The sequence below is a fragment of the Fonticula alba genome (assembly GCF_000388065.1).
Source record: "Fonticula alba strain ATCC 38817 unplaced genomic scaffold supercont2.2, whole genome shotgun sequence".
In the NCBI taxonomy this organism is placed as follows: Eukaryota; order Rotosphaerida; family Fonticulaceae; genus Fonticula; species Fonticula alba.
Window position 1 is genome coordinate 1,438,449 of NW_009242972.1, and position 16,837 is coordinate 1,455,285.

At 63.9% G+C, this 16,837-nt stretch overlaps 5 protein-coding genes across 5 annotated transcripts in view; 1 reads left to right on the plus strand and 4 right to left on the minus strand.

Annotated features, from left to right (window-relative positions):
• H696_01337 (hypothetical protein) overlaps window positions 1–1,621 on the minus strand; it is a gene marked incomplete at both ends in the record, with an annotated part of 2,510 nt that extends 889 nt beyond the window's left edge. The window contains 5 exons of the mRNA XM_009495231.1: window positions 58–335; window positions 696–918; window positions 1,088–1,185; window positions 1,331–1,460; window positions 1,607–1,621. Coding sequence (XP_009493506.1) covers window positions 58–335; window positions 696–918; window positions 1,088–1,185; window positions 1,331–1,460; window positions 1,607–1,621 — 744 coding nt within the window. The remainder of the gene's footprint in view (window positions 1–57; window positions 336–695; window positions 919–1,087; window positions 1,186–1,330; window positions 1,461–1,606) is intronic.
• Window positions 1,622–2,583: 962 nt separating this feature from the next.
• H696_01338 (hypothetical protein) lies at window positions 2,584–3,397 on the minus strand. Its single transcript, XM_009495232.1, has one exon. The coding sequence runs from the start codon at window positions 3,210–3,212 to the stop codon at window positions 2,601–2,603; it is 612 nt and encodes a 203-aa protein (XP_009493507.1). The 5' UTR covers window positions 3,213–3,397; the 3' UTR covers window positions 2,584–2,600.
• A 1,621-nt stretch (window positions 3,398–5,018) lies between these two features.
• On the minus strand, window positions 5,019–6,858 carry H696_01339 (hypothetical protein; the record flags this gene model as incomplete). Its single annotated transcript, XM_009495233.1, has 4 exons — window positions 5,019–5,935; window positions 6,110–6,326; window positions 6,450–6,553; window positions 6,789–6,858. 4 exons carry the CDS (start codon window positions 6,856–6,858, stop codon window positions 5,019–5,021), a joined length of 1,308 nt encoding a protein of 435 aa, XP_009493508.1.
• Window positions 6,859–8,106: 1,248 nt separating this feature from the next.
• On the minus strand, window positions 8,107–10,756 carry H696_01340 (hypothetical protein). Its single transcript, XM_009495234.1, has 5 exons — window positions 10,659–10,756; window positions 10,425–10,542; window positions 10,060–10,148; window positions 9,680–9,950; window positions 8,107–9,595 (listed from the first exon to the last, which is right to left on the minus strand). Exons 1-5 carry the CDS (start codon window positions 10,659–10,661, stop codon window positions 8,607–8,609), a joined length of 1,470 nt encoding a protein of 489 aa, XP_009493509.1. The 5' UTR covers window positions 10,662–10,756; the 3' UTR covers window positions 8,107–8,606.
• Window positions 10,757–14,615: 3,859 nt separating this feature from the next.
• H696_01341 (hypothetical protein) lies at window positions 14,616–16,409 on the plus strand (the record flags this gene model as incomplete). Its single annotated transcript, XM_009495235.1, has 1 exon — window positions 14,616–16,409. The coding sequence occupies one exon, from the start codon at window positions 14,616–14,618 to the stop codon at window positions 16,407–16,409; it is 1,794 nt and encodes a 597-aa protein (XP_009493510.1).
• Window positions 16,410–16,837: the final 428 nt, after the last annotated feature.

Genomic DNA, 16,837 nt, shown 5'->3' on the forward strand with positions numbered 1-16,837 from the left:
GGGGGGGGGGGGGGGGGGGGGGGGGAGGTATCGCGCCACATGGATGAAAGAGACCACATGTTGCGACTCCACCTGCTGGATGAAGTCCATAAGGGCGACCTCTGTGTCGACCAAAATACCGGCCGCCGTCAGGCCATAGTGTTCGAGACTCGGCAGGTCGGCCGACAGGGCTGCTCGCTCGGGCGAAAGCACACTCTGGAGCACATTCAAGGCGCCCTCCACCATGTCCAAAGGTCGGCCATCGATCCACCACCCGAAGACGGGCATCTTCGCCAGCGTATTCTGAAGCATCTCGGTGTTGAGCGAGTTCAAGATTTCGTTGGCCCGGCTATGGACTGTGCCGCCCGGGCGAGGTTGTGGCATGCAAGACAGCGACGCATGCAAGTTAGTGGGACAGCACTGACAGCCGGTTCGCCCCCCCCGCTGGAGCCCGCGGGGAGGGAGCTGCGGGGCTTTGCCAGCCCGGACCGCCGCGCCTGCGCATCCTTTCCCAGGGCCGCTCGGTCATGGGCAGCGAGGGGCCAGTTGGTGGAGATTGCGGGAGGGGGGGGGGCGTTTGAGTGTTGCAAGGGGCCTGGCGGCGTGCAACCACCAGGCCGTGTGGGCTTCCCCCCCCCCCCCCCCCCCCCCCCCGGCGTCTCGTGTTGAGGGGGAGGGGAGAATCCTCACATGTACAAGGACAGCGGAGGGCGCACTTCGCCTGACATCCTGCCAGAGGTACAAAATTTCCGGCGGAAAGATATTCATAAAGTGCAAGAGAGTGGCACAGGCGAATGCAGTGCGCATCCGATCCTCTGGACGGAGGGTTCCCCAAGCCTCATGATGGAGTTTCAACTTTCCGCTCAGCGTGGCGGCCAAGAGGCGGATGAACCGGATACAGGAGGCCTCGTGGAGTGAGGGGCTCAGCAATAGCCCCACCTTGGGCAAGAACCAGTACCGGCGGATGGAAGGGTCGGGTTGGGCAAGCCAGAGGCGGGGTGTCAGTGGGTCGGTCGCATCGCGAGGCCGGCATCATCTTTTATCCATGTAAGAGCGCGCCCGAGCAAGGACCACGCGCTTCGAGGTCACTGTTTGTTCTGGGTTGTACCAATACACTGGCTTGGCCAAGCACATTGTTGATGACGGCGCTGTAGAAGTAGTCCACGCCTCCGTGGTGCTGGTAGATGTTGACGGTAGCGGCCTGGACTGTTTGATGTGTATATTTGTGAAAGCGAAAGAGGGGGCAGGCGAGGGGCAACGGGTCAGCATGTTTCCGGTTAGATGCTCGAGCTGGGGATCAAGAACAGAAGGCATGGCATTGTGGGGCCGGGCAATCTCGGCGCGCGCGTACTACTTGGGGCCAGGCGCGGGTAAAGAGCGTGTATGTCCAAATCCACGGGATTGATGCCAACACACAGAAGCCCATGTCCAGGGTTCGTGGCGGCCGGCAATTCATTTTGCGGCTGTGCAAGGAGAGTAGTCTTGAATGTGGCGGCGGCCGGCCGTGGTGCCGACATGACGAAGTGGGGTCAGCCAATCGGATCGCAAGCATCTTTTACGGGAGAGAGAGAGAGAGACGCCCCCCCCCTCCTCCCCCTTAGACCCGACAGACCAAAAGCGCACGTACGGGGGGCGTTGTCATGGTTGTCACTTGTTGTACGGGTGCCGGATGTTTTGGGGATATCCGTGCGGGGCAAAGGAAAAGGGGCCACGGGGTGAGGGCGGCGTCAGGCAGGTAGAAGAGGGGAGACGAGCGGGGCTGATGTATCGAAGGGGGTGTGCTCTAGTGGAAAGAGCAATGGCCGCTTGAAGGGCCCCGTCCCCTCTCAAGTTCCCCCTCTGGGCCGCCCGAGAGTCGTCACATCACCAGGAAGACACACCCCGGCGAGGCATCTACTGGGAGACATGACAAGGATGAGGGGAAACAATGATCAAATTTTTCCCCGAGTGAAGGTGCGCGTGCCAGCGCCGCTGTAGAGGGAACACCCAAACGCCGGCTTCGGCTCAAGCCCGCTCACCCGGCACGACGGAGGCTTCGCCTGGGCAGGCGCCAGGGACTGGGGCCAACCTCTCACCCGACTCCCACCATAAAATTGGCGAGTTCCGCCAGGGCTAATCGCAGTCGCCTGGCGTCGGTCCATGGAACAGTACACTGCGCTCTCCCTGGCTGAGACCGACGAGGAATGCCCCCCATGCCCAGTTTGTATTTTTTGTCGCGAAACCACCCCCCGGCCGGATGGTCATTGCAGATATTCACAACGCTTACCAGCACGGGGAGTACTGCCGGGCACGCGCTGGGCAGCATCAAGTTGCCAGGGCTTACCACCGTGTGTGTGTGTGTGTGTGTGTGTGTGTGTGTGTGTGTATGTGTGTGTGTGTGTACCAGGGCTTGTGGGTTCCTGCGGTCGAGAGACGAGCAAAAGTACACCCAGGGAGGGGCATTTCCTTGGCGGAGGGGGGGGGGGGGTAGGGGGGGCTGATCAAGCGGGCGAACATGGGTTGGTCCCAATGTGATGAAATTGCTAGCACCCTGTGCCGGCAGGGGGGCCCCCTTTTCCCCGGTCATTCTCGACCTTTCTGGCGAACGCTCTCCTGGGGCCATCGCCACCACCGGTTGTGGCTCACCTGTCTGGTCGGAGGCCGAGCTCTTTTCTCCTACACCCGGCCAACTGCACCGCAAGGATTCCCGATCTCAATCCCCAGGCGGGTGCGACCATATCCTGGGCCGTCCCTCGAAGCTGTGCAGGCCCCAACAGACACACACGGGTCCCTGATGGACAGATGATTCGCTCAAAAGGGGATTTATATCCTTCCTGCTCGTCGACTCCCTGCCGCCTGAATCGGGGGTCGCCCTCGATAGAGGAGTGAGAGAGCTGTTGCCCAGCCGCGGGGCCTGCCAACAGAAGCCTGGTCCGCCTGTGCTTGCGGGCTCCTTGCTTCTGGGACGCCCAGGGCACTGGCCGGCCATTACTGGCCCCGTCACCACTCCCTGCCCCGGGGGAAACGAGGGATGCTTCTACCAGTGTGCCATTCTCACAACTGCACCCCGGAGCGTGTCCTCCCCCCCCCCTGGGGACTACGGCGCGCCATCCGAGGTCACACCCCTCCTGGCCTGCAGGGTACTCCGTGTGGGTGCATATGTGTCGCTCCGTACATGAGCGCCTGCAAAAAGAGCGCCCGTATGAGCTGCATACGTGTGTTTGAGTCGATTCGCGTATGGTGAACGCACCCATTTTCACGCCTTTGTCCGATGCCTCGCAGGTACCCTTTGGCGCGACCAGAATGGGAGCAGCTTCTCTCGGAGAAACTGCCCGCCGACGTCTGCCTAAGGCACAACTCGACCAGTCGACATTCTACCTTGAGGACTCTGCCGGTACAGCGCTAGTAGGCACTCGATTGTCCTCCCCCGCGCTCCCCCCCCCCCCCCCCCCTGCCCATCGATCACCCGTCCGCTGGCATGGTCAACATACCCCAGCGGACCCGGCCACGCCCGGAAGGGTGAGCGGTAGAAGAACGGCCCGACGAGACCAGGCGCGGTCCGGAACCAGCGTGTGTCATTAAGATCTCTGGCCGGCAGCCCCACGTCGCCTACACCCTCCCTGACCCAGTGGAGATGCTCTGCCGGGCCGAGAGCTCCGAGAGCCAGACCGCCTGCCGCCCCCCTTCCCCCCTCCCCCCTCCCCTGGGCGCCCGCACCCAATCCCCATCCGCCCGGGCTGCCTGAGCCCACCAGGGCCACGCACAGCCCACAGAGGATACAAGCAAGCGGCCGTTCTTCATCCATGAGAGGCGACCGAAGGCAGGCCAATGCAACCAGCCTCCAAGGCCAGCAAGTAGCCAGCGCACAACCGATCGGCCAAACTACTTGAGTCTCTCTCCGCGTCCCCACGCGCAGACTCCAAAGTGCCAATGATCCTGCGAGCATGGTATCCTTCGTTCACCAAGCCCACAGTCTTATCTCGAGATTAAACCCACGCATGTGGCCCTCACAGAGGGGAGCGCGTGGCCAATTTTCAAGCCTCCCTAGCCCCACCACCCCGCCAGATGAGCCAACGTTTCGAAGAATGGCATGACAGGGCACACGAAAGAGAAAGGAGAAGGTGGAGCGGTTGCCCGAAAGGGTGGGGTGTGCATATTTTTCGTGCCCCCATCTTAAGGCCCGGAATGGCATGGCGGCGCGCCGCCTGCCAAGCATCGCCCTATCAACCCCTTTCCTCTGCCAGCGGCAGCCGCCTCCACACACACCTCGTCGCTGGGCACACAGAATGAACCCCCTTGCCTGGGAGGGCCTGAAAGGTGTGTGTGTGTGTGTGTGTGTGTGTGTGTTGAGACGGCGGCCGCTGACAGAGGAGGGGGGCTGATAGGGCGATGCACACCTCGAGGCGCCAAGGGCCAGCCTGACCATGTCCCACCTCCGGGAAGCGCCTGAGACCCCTCTGCCTCCCCCTTTCATGTGGGCATTCCCGCAACCCCTGCCTCCCATTCTGTGGGTGGCCTCGAACTCGACAGTCTCGCGCTACCACGCCGACAACCGGCCCCGGTGTGCACCACATGCCTTCGAAGCGTTAAGGAAGCGCCCTAGACGGGTTGGACGTGCGTATATAGGTACACACAGACACACATGATTTCATGCGACTGGGCTCGGGCATCCCAATAGTCAGGCGCCTTGCATGCTCCCTGCCACTGGCATGCCCGAAGTGCTGTGTTCGCTTTTGCGCGTGCGCATTGATCTCCCACAGCGAATCCCGGCTTGACATCGCACCGGGGGGCTCTGTTCCGCCACCGGGGCAGCGGACCACCCATGCACATGCGCTTGTATGTCTACATGAAAACACGCACACTTGCGCGCCCGCGCGTGCCCGGTACCGCCCCCAACCATGAGATGACGGCTGCCGCGTCTGAGGAACACCGGGGCACCAGCGAACGGCCAGGAGGGAGGGAGCTGGCGGGCATGCGCCAAAGGCCACGCTCCCTCGTCATGGCTGGGGCCGACCCCGGGCGCCGGACTTGCCGGATGGTGCCGGGGGTACCTTGGGCCCTCACTTGCAAATGGCCATCTGGGAGTGACAAACCAGGGCCAGGCACATGAGTAGTTGCTCCTTGATGGCCTGCTCACGGTTGAGTGCTTCATCGATGTCCCCAGCTGCGGCCATGTCCAGGCCGATGTTCCACCGGGCAAGGTGGGCCACAGAACGCTCGCCCGAATGGCCCATCACCGAATGTGAGTCGTACGCCCGCGGGAAGGCCGTCCGGCCGCTCGGCTCTCGGGACAGGTCCACCGTGTTGAAGAGGTCGGCGCGCCTCTTGCCCGGGCTGCTACCTTCCACTATGATGTGGGGGAGTGGGACCCCGTGGACGAGAGCGCACACCTCCTCCAACAGCGAAGCTTGCCTGGCACCGTGGATAACGCGTGTGTTGTTGGGCACACCGGACTGGGTCTTCCTCGGGAGGATCTCCCTCACTATCGGCCAGGACTCGGGCAGCTTCAGGTCGAGGGTGATCTTGAACAGGCGCATGGTGGCCTGCTCGATGCCCTCCGGGCCAACGGCCGTGATGTAGTCCGCGAAGGCGTGCGGCATGTCCCACATGGCCATGTAAAGATCCGCCCGGGAGATTGTCCCATCTTCTGCCCGGACTACGTTATCGATGAAGAGCGAAATGAGCTCGAAGTCCATCACAACAAAGCGCGACAGCTGCTTGGTGCCGGGTAAATCCCACGCGTTCAGGCACTCAAATTCAATGCCGGCCCCGATGGAACCGGCCCCGGCCGCGGAGGTCTCCTCCTTCGACGGCACCGGCTTCGGCGCCAGCAGCAACAGCTGCACCAAGTCCGCAAGGTATCCTTCGTAGTTGTGCCCCGAGGGATCCACCAGGAACCCGTGTTTCTCCGGCTCGTCCAGCAGGCTGGACATGTTGCTGACGAAGCCTTCGGTCGGGTCTCCCGCGCGTTCCACGTCTACCGGGGGGGGGGGGGGGGGAGGAGGAGGGGTGTTAGCGAGCAGGACCGCATGGTTGGCCGGGTCGCAGGCCATGTGTCTGGCGGCTCAAGAGGCCTATTAGAGGAGGAAGCCTGCCCCCGGCATGTGGTATGTCCAGCTCCTCCCCCGACAAGTCAAGGCAGGACGCGCACACTTCTTTACAAACGATCGCATCCTGGGCGACTTCAGCATCGGGACCAAGGGGCCCAGCAGGGCGAGAGACGCCTGTGCCTGAGTATGGCGGTCGCTCCTGCACGAGAAATACTCATTGAGACACAGCGCGTTCTTGATGATGAGCTTGTGGGCCAAGATCTCCAGGGGGAGCCCCGTGGCAAGCAGCCCCTTCTCGGACAAAAATCGCAGCATGACCTGCAGGTCAAGTGTCCGGCGGCAAGAGGACCCCTCGCGTCAGCAACTCCCGGGACATGTTGGAACCAGAGGCAAAGAGGCCATCCCCCCCCCCTCCCCCGCTCTGAATTCTCTGGGACATACCAGAGCATTGGCCTGGGCCACAGGGCAAAGATGTCGAAGGTTCTCGGTGATAGTCGCGGCATCGAGCTGGCTAAGGGAATCGCTCAAAGCACCACCCAGGGACACTGCAAGTGGCGATGTCGCGCCGAGACGGAAGCCCATGCATGCACAGGTACCCGCGCAAATACAGACGCAAGATACCCCCACCCGGAGCATGACAGATCCCATGGTCCAAGGCACCGGGCGTTGGGGGACACACACCAGCCCCGCAAGATGAGCACATTCAACCGCAAGACGCCAGGTTAGATGATATCCCCCCGGGGAACAAGGCCAGGGGGTGGCGACACATGCGCGACATACACTTCCCATCGAACGGCACAAGAGTCGAAGAACAGCGCGGGATCGCCCCGCCGACATGGTAGAATACCATGGCCAAGCCGGGGGCGCACCTGCGGAGGCCAATTTCGTCCGAAGCTTGAATAGTCTGCTGTCAGGGTTAGCATATGCCTTTGGGCCGAAGACTCCATGGCACCCATGGTACATCCCAGCCCCCAGACTCCAGCGCACGTACCATGCTAAAAGAGGACGGCTCGATTCCTGCCACAAGACTGCACCGGGGAAGTGAAGAAAGAGGAGAAAAGGAAATACACACACGCGTATGTGTGGGGGAGAGGGAGAATTGTAGAGCGAAGGGGCGGAGGTGAAAAGAGGGAGGGAGAGGGGGGAAAGGAACCAGGAAGGCTCTTTTCTGGCAAGGCCCCAGGCCACTACCAATTTTGGCCCATCTCCATCAGGCTCTAGCGCCCACCCCGCCGGCCCTGGCCGTCCGCATGGCGGCCCCATTCTCTGCCAGTACCCAGTCGCCGCCGAGCTCCCACGTTGAGGGATCTTGGTGTCGTGCGGCGACCCGATTCCCTAGGTCGCGCGCTTCCCTCTGCCTGCACGGGCACGTCCATTTCACCGGGCCCGAGCCGGGCACCCTCGATCATACCCGGGTTGAGTGCGTCCACACCTTTTTCGGCCTAGCCATATATTTGGCCCAACTCAATTGCGTCATCATTCGGTGCCCCTGTGTTGCGAGGGCCTGGAGCGGGGGGTAGCCGCTCCGAATGGATACACAAACACCGGCCGACGGAGCCCTGGTAAGCAAGTGCCCACGGCGTGAGGCCAGGGCTCCGGCTCTCAACAGGGGCCGATGTTCCAAGGCCTGCACCTTGGAAGGACATGCATTTGGAAGGGTGCTTCTCCTTTCGGCCGCACCAGCCAAGCCGAGCCCCATCCGCTGGGGTCAGCAGTCGGGAACACAAGCAGGGCAGGGTGCGCTAATCCGCAACAGCCTCGGCTCCGAAGCACCACGGTCCGCTGGTCGGCCCCTTGGCCAAGACCTGGCGTTTGGTGCTTCCAAGACCCGAAAGCAGACACCTCGGCCGCGGGGCGGCGGGTGTGGAGCCGCGCCCGATCTCCACCAGCCCATGCCCTAAAGTCTCCCGTGCAACCACGAGGAGCTCATGGGACATTTCGCACGCTGCCTTTTGTACATCATGCAGCGAATAATGTCGCCCACCATGCGCTGGGGCGGGATCAGGACAGATGCCCTCGCCCGCAGCCCCCCTGCCCCGGATCCCAGGCCCCGCTCGATGGTGGTGCCTCGGCACAAAAAATCCTGCAAATATGCCGGCTGGTGGGATACATTCAGAAGAGTAAAGGGAAATAAAAACATGGGAATAAGCGAAGAAGAAAAGAAGGGGGAAACAATGCGCCGACAAAAGAGGCGCGAAACAAAGGCAACACGACAGCTGGACGCAAAAAAGTGAGCAAGCCCAGAAATGGGGCACAGCCTTGATAGGCTGAGGGAGATGGAGGGGAGGGGGCGCGGTAAACCGCCGAAGACATCACGTATCAGCCAGACGCTTGACCTGCGTCCCAGGATTTGACCACGCATCCCTCCGGGCATCAAGCAGCCAGAAGGGGAGGGGGGGGGCACAGGCGAGACGGGGAGAGCAAGATGGCCACGGTTGGCGCGGAATGGTTGACCTGAGAGCCAGGGAGCTGCCCACTACTGACAAAGAACCCCTTGATTCGGGGCGAGACAGCATCAGACGGTAATAGTGGGACACTTTTTCATCCAGTGGGGATCTTCCTGCCAGGCTGTGATAGCTTGGGCATATCCAAATCTAACTAAGTGGCAATGGACTGATCCGAAGTAGAAGTGGTTTTGGCCTCGGTTTTACACTTGTCACAAAGAATAGCAGTCTCAGAAGAAGAAGAAGAAGAAGGAGGAGGATTGGGAGGGTTTGGCGGGAGCAAATACAAGTAAAGAATGGCCATGATCCGCTCGATGCTGCCTTGAGCGACATCCCAATCATCCTCACACAGCAACTTGGACTCATGGAGGTTTTCGTTCGCCAGATCCATGCGGAAGTTATCGTCGACTAGCTTCCGCAAGTTGTGTCTACCTGGTGGAGGGTTTTTCCCCTCTGGCTCATTATTGGGTTTCAAACCAATGTCGACGATTTTGTCCGTAGAGCATCGGTTTTCCAGAATACTCAACTGTTTACGCAGACCGTCAATCAGATCATCTTGATTAAAGATGACCAGCTTGCTGAATGATTCGTTGTATCGACGAGAAGCCAGCAACTTAGTCATACAATCCGAGGCATTCTTTGAATCAGTGGATTTGAAATTGAACTCGAACAGAGAAGCTTCCTGCAGAGCTTGGACCTTCTCATATGCCTCAATTTTGTCAGATGGAATATTGACAATGGCAACTCGAGCATATGCTACCATCTCCTCTTCAGCTGCCTTGACAAGTTCCAAAGAAGCCACATAGCGCTGCTGGATGATCTTGTCGAAGTCCTTCCTGGCACACTCATCAGAAATATCCCGCACTTTGGGAAGGACCTTCGGCCGAGAGGGGTAGAGGAAGTGATGCTCGGCCAAATACTTGACATTGCGCAGGCCATGACAAAACAATGAGTCTCCCTCCTCTGTCTTCCGGAAGGTCACACCACACCTCTCTTTGGTCAAGATGAGAGAAACAAGCTTGTCCTCCACATCCTCGATCTTGGGTCCCTCGCTCCACACGCCCATGCTCCAGGAGGTGGTTGGGTCCGTCTTGAGGTTGTTCACACAACGGAGCAGCCCAGCTTCATCCGGCAGGTAAATTTCTTTCGTCATGGATTGAATGGAAGCCCCACCATGGTTAGAACGGTGGCCAATAGAAAGAGGCGCAGCGGTGGAAAATGACGCACCTTTCGGCCAAGTATTGAGGGGCTTTCCCGACCCAGAGGTCCCAGCCGTGGCTTGGGCGGGCTGAGGGAGGTGCTTAACGGTGTAGTGAGTGGTATCAAGGAAGGGCGCAACCGTGTACAGGGCAAAGTAGATGGCCTGCATCTCGAAGGGGCGGACGCCCTTTTCAAGAATGGATAGCATATCCTGGACGAAATCAACAACGGCCAGCTTGTATCCCAGAAATCTGTTGACCAAATCTTTGTCGTCTTTGAGGAAGATGTGGACCATGGCCTGGGCGAGTCACGGAAGCATGTCAGTGGCTGATATGATGTCGAAACTTGATGCGGGCCGCATTAAGCGATGTCGAAATGGCCGCCGATGAGACTGGATAAAAACACACCAGGACGTTTGCCCTGCGAATCGGATCGAAGTTATGTGACATTTTGTAAAGCTCAATAAGCTTTGGCCGATTCTTGTCATCCTTCTTGACTACTTGGAGGGCGGGGGGCATTCCCACAAGTGTGTAAAGGGGATGCACAAAAATTAGCCATAGCAGAATACGTAGCACGGCAGGCACGGTGCCATTTATCGTATGGTCCATTGTGCAAGGCGACGGAAGCATGAATACATATGTTCTTACGTGTTAGAGCGGCAACAAATTGTCAAGAGCCAGAATAGAGCAGGTTGAAAAGGCTTGGCACTCAACCCGGGCGATAGCAAACCATGCGGAGGGCCACCACAGGAGAAGGCCACTTTCGGACGTACGTCTGTCAAGGATCTCTTTATAATACTCTTTCTCCTCAGCTCGTGCAATCACCACCCCAAGGGAGTAGAGGGTGAGACTTTCACTTTTGACAAATAGCGGGGCGCCTGTGGGCCCAGTCTAGGCGGGGAGTAAATGCCGTTCGTTAGGGGCTTGGGCAGTTGCAGAGCCATTTATGAAAGGCAGCGAGGATCAGCCATGTCCGACTCATAGAAAGGGGAGACCAGTGTTTGTACCATTTTGATATCGGAATGAGGGTAGGCTACCTACGCTAAAACAGAAAGGTAGGGCTGAAATTGAAACACATGCGATGCTGGGGGCAGGGGGGGGGGGGGGAAGACAACAATCCACAGGAGGGGCCCGTGTGGAAGAGCTCAATGTGTAGGGAGTGTTGGGGTCTCTGCAAGCACCTACGGGTCTTATATATATGTTTATCCCTGCAGGGCATGCTCTGTCCCTCTGTCTGTCCCTCGCCCGATGGCGCATCAGCACACGACCCGACCGGCAGCCCTCCTCGCTGCGGGCCGGAGTACCTTTGCGCCTATCCCTCGACCTTACCTGGCACGCATACCCACGACGCTGGGTCCTCGGGTCCTGGATGTGCGTCCTGTATGTTCCTCGGCGACCGGGGGCACTCGAATGCTTTGCCCAACCGCTCGAACAGTCACGGTAGCACCGCCATTGAGCAGCACCGGCAGGCCCCTCCCCACCCTGGGAGCTGCTCTCCGGGGAAAGCCACTCGCATCGATGAGACCCAGTGGAAGGAATCGCCTGCTCGAGCCGAAATCCCACCTCGGGAGTAGATCAAATCGCAATGCCCAATCCGAGTCTCCTGCAGGGAAGATGGTCTGATGTGTCTGCCCCGGGGCCGGGCCGAGCAGCCAAAACGCCCCTCCAGGGACTGGCATACAGGCGAGCTCATGGCGGGCTTCCGACCGGTCGCCTGCGCGCGCCCTGGTGCTGTACGGCTCGCTGAATCGACGAAGCGCGCCTCAATCGACTCCGCCGAGCATGCAAGTGCCGCCAAAAGACGCCGGCGCGTCTAGATAGACCCCGCATCCGAGGTAAGTACATCCTCACTTTCGCACTCCAACCCGCCTCTCGGGGAAAGAACGCCACTGTATGAGCCGGTGTCGAGGGCCCCGGCCACCATGGATGCCGTCCATTGCTCACCCCTCGCTTTCCTTGCCCCTCGCACTCGTCCCCATTGTCCGGCACACGGCGCGACACAGCCCCGAGAGGCCGTCGGGCGCGCGCTGGCTCTTGCGCATCTGTTCACATTGGTCATCTCGACTCTCTGTCAGCAGTCGCGTAAGCATGCATGTGTGCATGCCAGCCGGCAGCGTCGAAGCCATGGAATCGCCGGAGCGGCCCATACGTGTGCCGCCTAGCTCCGGGCACCTATGGATGCGAGGCCAGGAGTACTTGATGTACTCTTGGCATTCCCTCGGCAGCTCCTGGTGCCTAGCCGCGCTGCTCCGCCACATGGAGGGCCAAAAGGCTTCGATGAGTGGCCGAGGCATAGGGCTGCGATGGTCGCTATTTCTGCCCAGCGCAAAGATCATGAGAGGATAGCGAAAGAAACAACACCGACTGCATGGACACACATGCCTGGTCTGTGCCGAATGAATTCTCGGCTTGTGCACCAGGTTGCCTTGTTCGCCGACAAGCAGGGCGAACGAAGGTCCCCCGAGAATTGTGCGCAGTGGCACGGGGCAAGCGGTCATGCACGGAGCCCCGCGGTTCTTCCGGGATGTGTTATATCTTTTTGCCTTTGTCCAATCTTCAATCCCACGGCGGGGCAAGGCCGGCCAGCCGGCCAGCACAGCAACACCCACCCGTCCGGCGCTCTAATCGCTCTTGAAACTGCTAGCCATCAGCCATCCCACTCGATCCCGCAATGGTTTCCCCCGGACCGACAAACCAACCTGCGCCAGGAACATGGCCCGCCTGTGTGATTGAGTTCTCAAGGGCTCATGCATCCCGAGCGGGGATGGATGGCACGCCCACGAGGAGCTGATGTTGGTTGGAAGCACGTTCCCCAGCTGTGCTCGTGTTGGATATTGCCCATCTGGGCCCATGGGTTGCGCCTCTCAGGAGACATACTGGACTCAGGGGTATTTGCCTCCCCCTGGGCAAATGACTTCCATGGGCCTGCGTTTCTTGCGTAATAGCCCGGAGAGCATGCACTCGGGGGCGGCTCGGCACCACCACCAAGGCGACACCATACTGCTTCGGGGGCGCCAGTCCGTGTCTAGCCTGCCACGATTCGCCCCGCGCTCGGCAGGCACATCGCTGGTCGGCCGAAGGGGCGGGAAGAACACCGCCGCCCAGCCCACGCGCAAGACCTGTGCGCGAGCCCACAGACTGCCCATGTCGCCCTGTCTCGTCCTTGTCCTCGCACCTCCCCCCGCATATGGACAGGCAATCAACAGGGGGAGGGCTCATAGCCGTTCCTCAGAGCGGAGCCCCCCCCCCCCCCCCCCGCCCCCCCGGCGAAACACACGCACGCACGCATCACACCAGGGCGCAGAAGGTCTCCCGGTCCCGGAGCGCAGGCTGCCTTCACCGCCCCCCTGGAAGCGGCCCTCACGCCGGCGCTGGCCCCAAGCCCACCCTGGAGTTGTGGGGCGGCCTGCACCGCGCCACCTCGGCCGACATTGCACCGGCAAGCTCGCTCGCCTCGCTTTTTTGGCCTCCCCTCTTCGAGTTCACCATGCGCGCCAGACCCGGCGGGGCTCTTGGCCGCCAAGGACTGGCCGTCTCTCGGCACCATCCGTTGATCTTGGCAGCCAGCGCCGAGCGGCCGGCCCTTGGCAGCCAAGGGTCGCCCGATACAGGCATCAATAAAAAATAAACAACTATCAATGTCTTCGCCAGCCGGGCGTGCGCGCGCCGGGTCCTGTTTCAGGCGGCCACCGCCTCCGGCCCCCGGGAAGAAAACAAACACACCGGCTTGTGTGCGTGTGTCCCAGCCCCGTGCCCCCTGCTTGCGGCGAGCATCAACATAGCAGACCCGGAAGTGCCCCCAGTTGGGGAGATGGAGACGACCATTTGCCAACGCAACCTTTTGTTTATTCCGGGGCTTCCACGCGGAGGCGGGGTTAACTCACTGGTAATGAGCGTCGAGACCGCGGGTCATGCCGGCCGCGGCCCCCTGCTCGGTTACCGGTGCGCGCACGCCGGCTGGCCATCCCGGTAAACTGAGAGACTCGGGAGGTGCCGCGCCCCGGGCAGACCGCGGCACAGGGGAGTCCAAGCCGGAGGGGGTGAACTCCAGCGTAGGCCACAAGGGTCCCCCCCGCTTCCCCTGGGGGCGTTTGCCTTGGCACACCGAGCGTGGCTGGAGCTAGGCTGTTCGCCCGGACAGGCGTTTCCACGTAAATGCCACGCCAGCCGCCTGTGTGCAGCCACCGACGTCGGGCCTGTGGCGGGGGCCAACCAGCCCGAGGCGAGCGCCCCGTCCGGGCAAGAAGAGGCCGGCCTGCCCAGACCCCGCCGCGCTGCCGGCGCCTTCTGTGCCGGCGGAGCAGCGCATCGACCGGGGGTCCCAGGGAAAGCGAGAGAGGAGGGGGGGGGGGCGGGGGCGGAGCAGGGGACCGGCGAGAGCCCTGCGCAGCCTGGCCCGGCGCGTCGCACGGCTGGCGGTGCTCCGCTCATGGCCCCGGGTCACCGAGGCTGCGAATCTCACACAGACGCACATGCCCCCCCAGGTCCCGGGCCAGTCCGGCAGGGGGGGATCGTGCCCGGAAGGAGGGGCGCCGCCTCTTCCAGATCGGCGCGGGGCCGCATCACGCTCTCGGCCCGGCTCGCCCAGCACTCCGAGACCCAATCACATGTTGTATTTTATTCCTACTGATCACACCTTTCCAGGTCACGCCCTGGCCGGGCGTCCCGGGACAGGCCGTTGCCCCGGCCAGCCGGCGCCGCGGGCCGATCGCCGTGCGTTGGGATCCGATCCGCCAGACGGCCCTCCCCCCGGACGGCGGCCGGGGACCGGCCAGCCGGTGCAACAGCCTGAAAGGGCGCCTGGCTTTGGGTCCGAAGGGCCGGCAGAAACGGCACCCCCTTCCCCCTCCCCCCCTGCCCCCCCCCCCCTTCCTATCCCCCTCCCCCTCTCCCTCGCTCTCTCCCCACCCCCCCCCCCCCTGCCCCTCCGCCCGCACCGAAGACACCGGCGGCACATTCGACCCATGACGCAGGCCCCCAGCGAGGCCGGCCGGCCGGCTTCGCCCTTCCCTCTTCGCCAGGCCCCGCCGCCGGAGGAAGCAGGGCCACTGCTGCCCGGGCTGGACCTGGGGGCGGACCTGGCCGCGCGGGCGCAGCGTCTGCCGGCCCTGGCCCGGCGGACCCTGCGGCTGTTCCTGGCCGGCCGGCTGAGCCGGCTGGAGTACCAAAACCGCATGGGCTGCATCTTGATGGATGCGGCCGCGGCGCGGAGCATCGCCGCGGCGGCGGCCGGGCTGGAGGTCCGCGCGGCCCTGTCGGCGGGGCCCGGCCCCGCGCGCGGCCCGGCGGCGGTGCCGACGCGCCCGCGCCGGCGCGACGTGCGCCTCATGGTGCGCGAGTGGAACGACGTCATCTTGCAAATCCTGGCCGCCGTACGGCGGCTCTTCCTGGCCGCGCGGCCGCGGGTTCTCGAGCCCGGCCCGGGGCGCGGGTCGGCCGCCGGGCCGGGCGGGGCGCTGCTCGGCCCCGGCGGCCCCGGGCACCCGGGCCCCGGGGGGCTGCTCCTGGCCGGCGGCGGTGCTGGCGGCCACTCCGCCGGGCCGCTGGTCCTGGGGGCGTCACTGGCCCCGGGGCTGGAGGCGCTGCGCGCGCTGCTGCTGGAGGCGGGCGTCGCCTCGGCGGATCTGGCCGGGCTGACGCTGCCGGCCGTGGCCGCCCTCCAGCGCATGCACCAGACCCTGGAGTGGTGCGGGGCCGGCGTGCCGCCGGCCATTGGCCGGGCCTCCAGTAGCGGCAGCCGCAGCAGCAGCAGCAACAGCCGCCGGAGGCTCCTGGCCCCGGCCCGGTCCATAGCCCGGCTGGACCCGCGCGACCGGGGGTTCCTGGTGCGCCGGGCGCGCGCGCTGCTGGACCCCGCCGGGGCCGGGACGCCGGCCGCGCTGGACCGAGCGCTGGCCCTGCTGGACAGCCGCCACGGCCAGCAGGTGGGCCTGCTCGGGACCCTGTCACCGGCGGCCACCGCCGGGCTGGCGGGCTCGACGCCCGAGCGCCTGGGGTTGGGCGGTGCGGGCGCCGCCCCGGGCCCGGCCGGCCCCGGCACCGGGCCCCCCCCGCCGCCGCCCGGGCAGTATGTGGTCCCGGCGCACGACGCCCCGATCGGCGCCCCGTGGAGTCTGGACCGGCCGCCGGACGCGGTGTGGTCGGCCGGCGGCGGGACCAGCCTCTGGGAATCGGCCTTCGCCCTGTCGGCGCCGCAATTGGCCCTGCGGCATGGCGATCCGGCGGCGCCCCGGCCCTGGTGGTGGACGGTCGGCTCGACGCTCGAGGAGGACCTGGCCCGGCTGGCCGGCGCCCCGGCCGGCGACCCGTCGGATGAGGGGTCCTCGCCGGCGCCACCGCCAGGCGACGGGGGCTTTGTCCCGGGCATGGCCCTGGCCGGGCTGGTGGGCCGGTGCCTGGGCCCGGCCGCCGCCGCCGAGGGGGTGTCCCTCCCGCCGGCCGGCAGCCTCAGTCGCCTGGAGCTCGAGAGCCTGCTGGGCCGGGCGCTGGATGTGTTCGTGCGTGGCCGCGTGGAGGCCCTGCTGGGGGCGGTGTACCTGCCGCCGGGGCGCCGGTCGGTGTGCCTCGGCCGGCGCACGGTCGCCGCCGCGGCCGACGTCTTCCCGGTGGCCGGCTCCCGCCAGGCCACCAGCCACCTGGCCATGGCGCTGCACCTGGCGGCCGAGGGCAACTCCCCGGCGGCGCCCCGCCGCGACCCGGCCTTCTACCGGTCCCGGGCGCGCCCCATCAGCCGGCACCGGCTGTTCGGCCGGCTGTGAGGGGCGATCCGTGGCGCGATGCGGCGCGCGTGGGCCTGCTCCCTCGCCGCGGGCCCTCCTTCCCCTCCCCCCCCCTTTGCCTGTGCGCGGCCAGCCGCATGAACACACGACACGTTTTTTTTTCCACCCTCCTCCCGCCGCCCGGGGCTGGCTAACTCGCGTGAGGGGCGGCCGAGCGGGGGCGTCGTCAGTATGTCGGTGCCGGCGCCCCGGGCGGCTGTTTTGTGCGATCGGGGCCCGGCCGGCGGGGCCTGACCTTGCCCACGATCGGTATGGGAGCCAAGCGGAGATCGCGCGGCGCCGGGCATGCGCGGGAAGGGGCGGGGGAGGCGGACATGTCGCGGAAATCCGATCGCCGAAAACAACAGGGTCGGGGCGCGCCCGGGGAGAGTTGGCTCGGGAGGGGGCCCGGACGGGCGGGGGGGGGG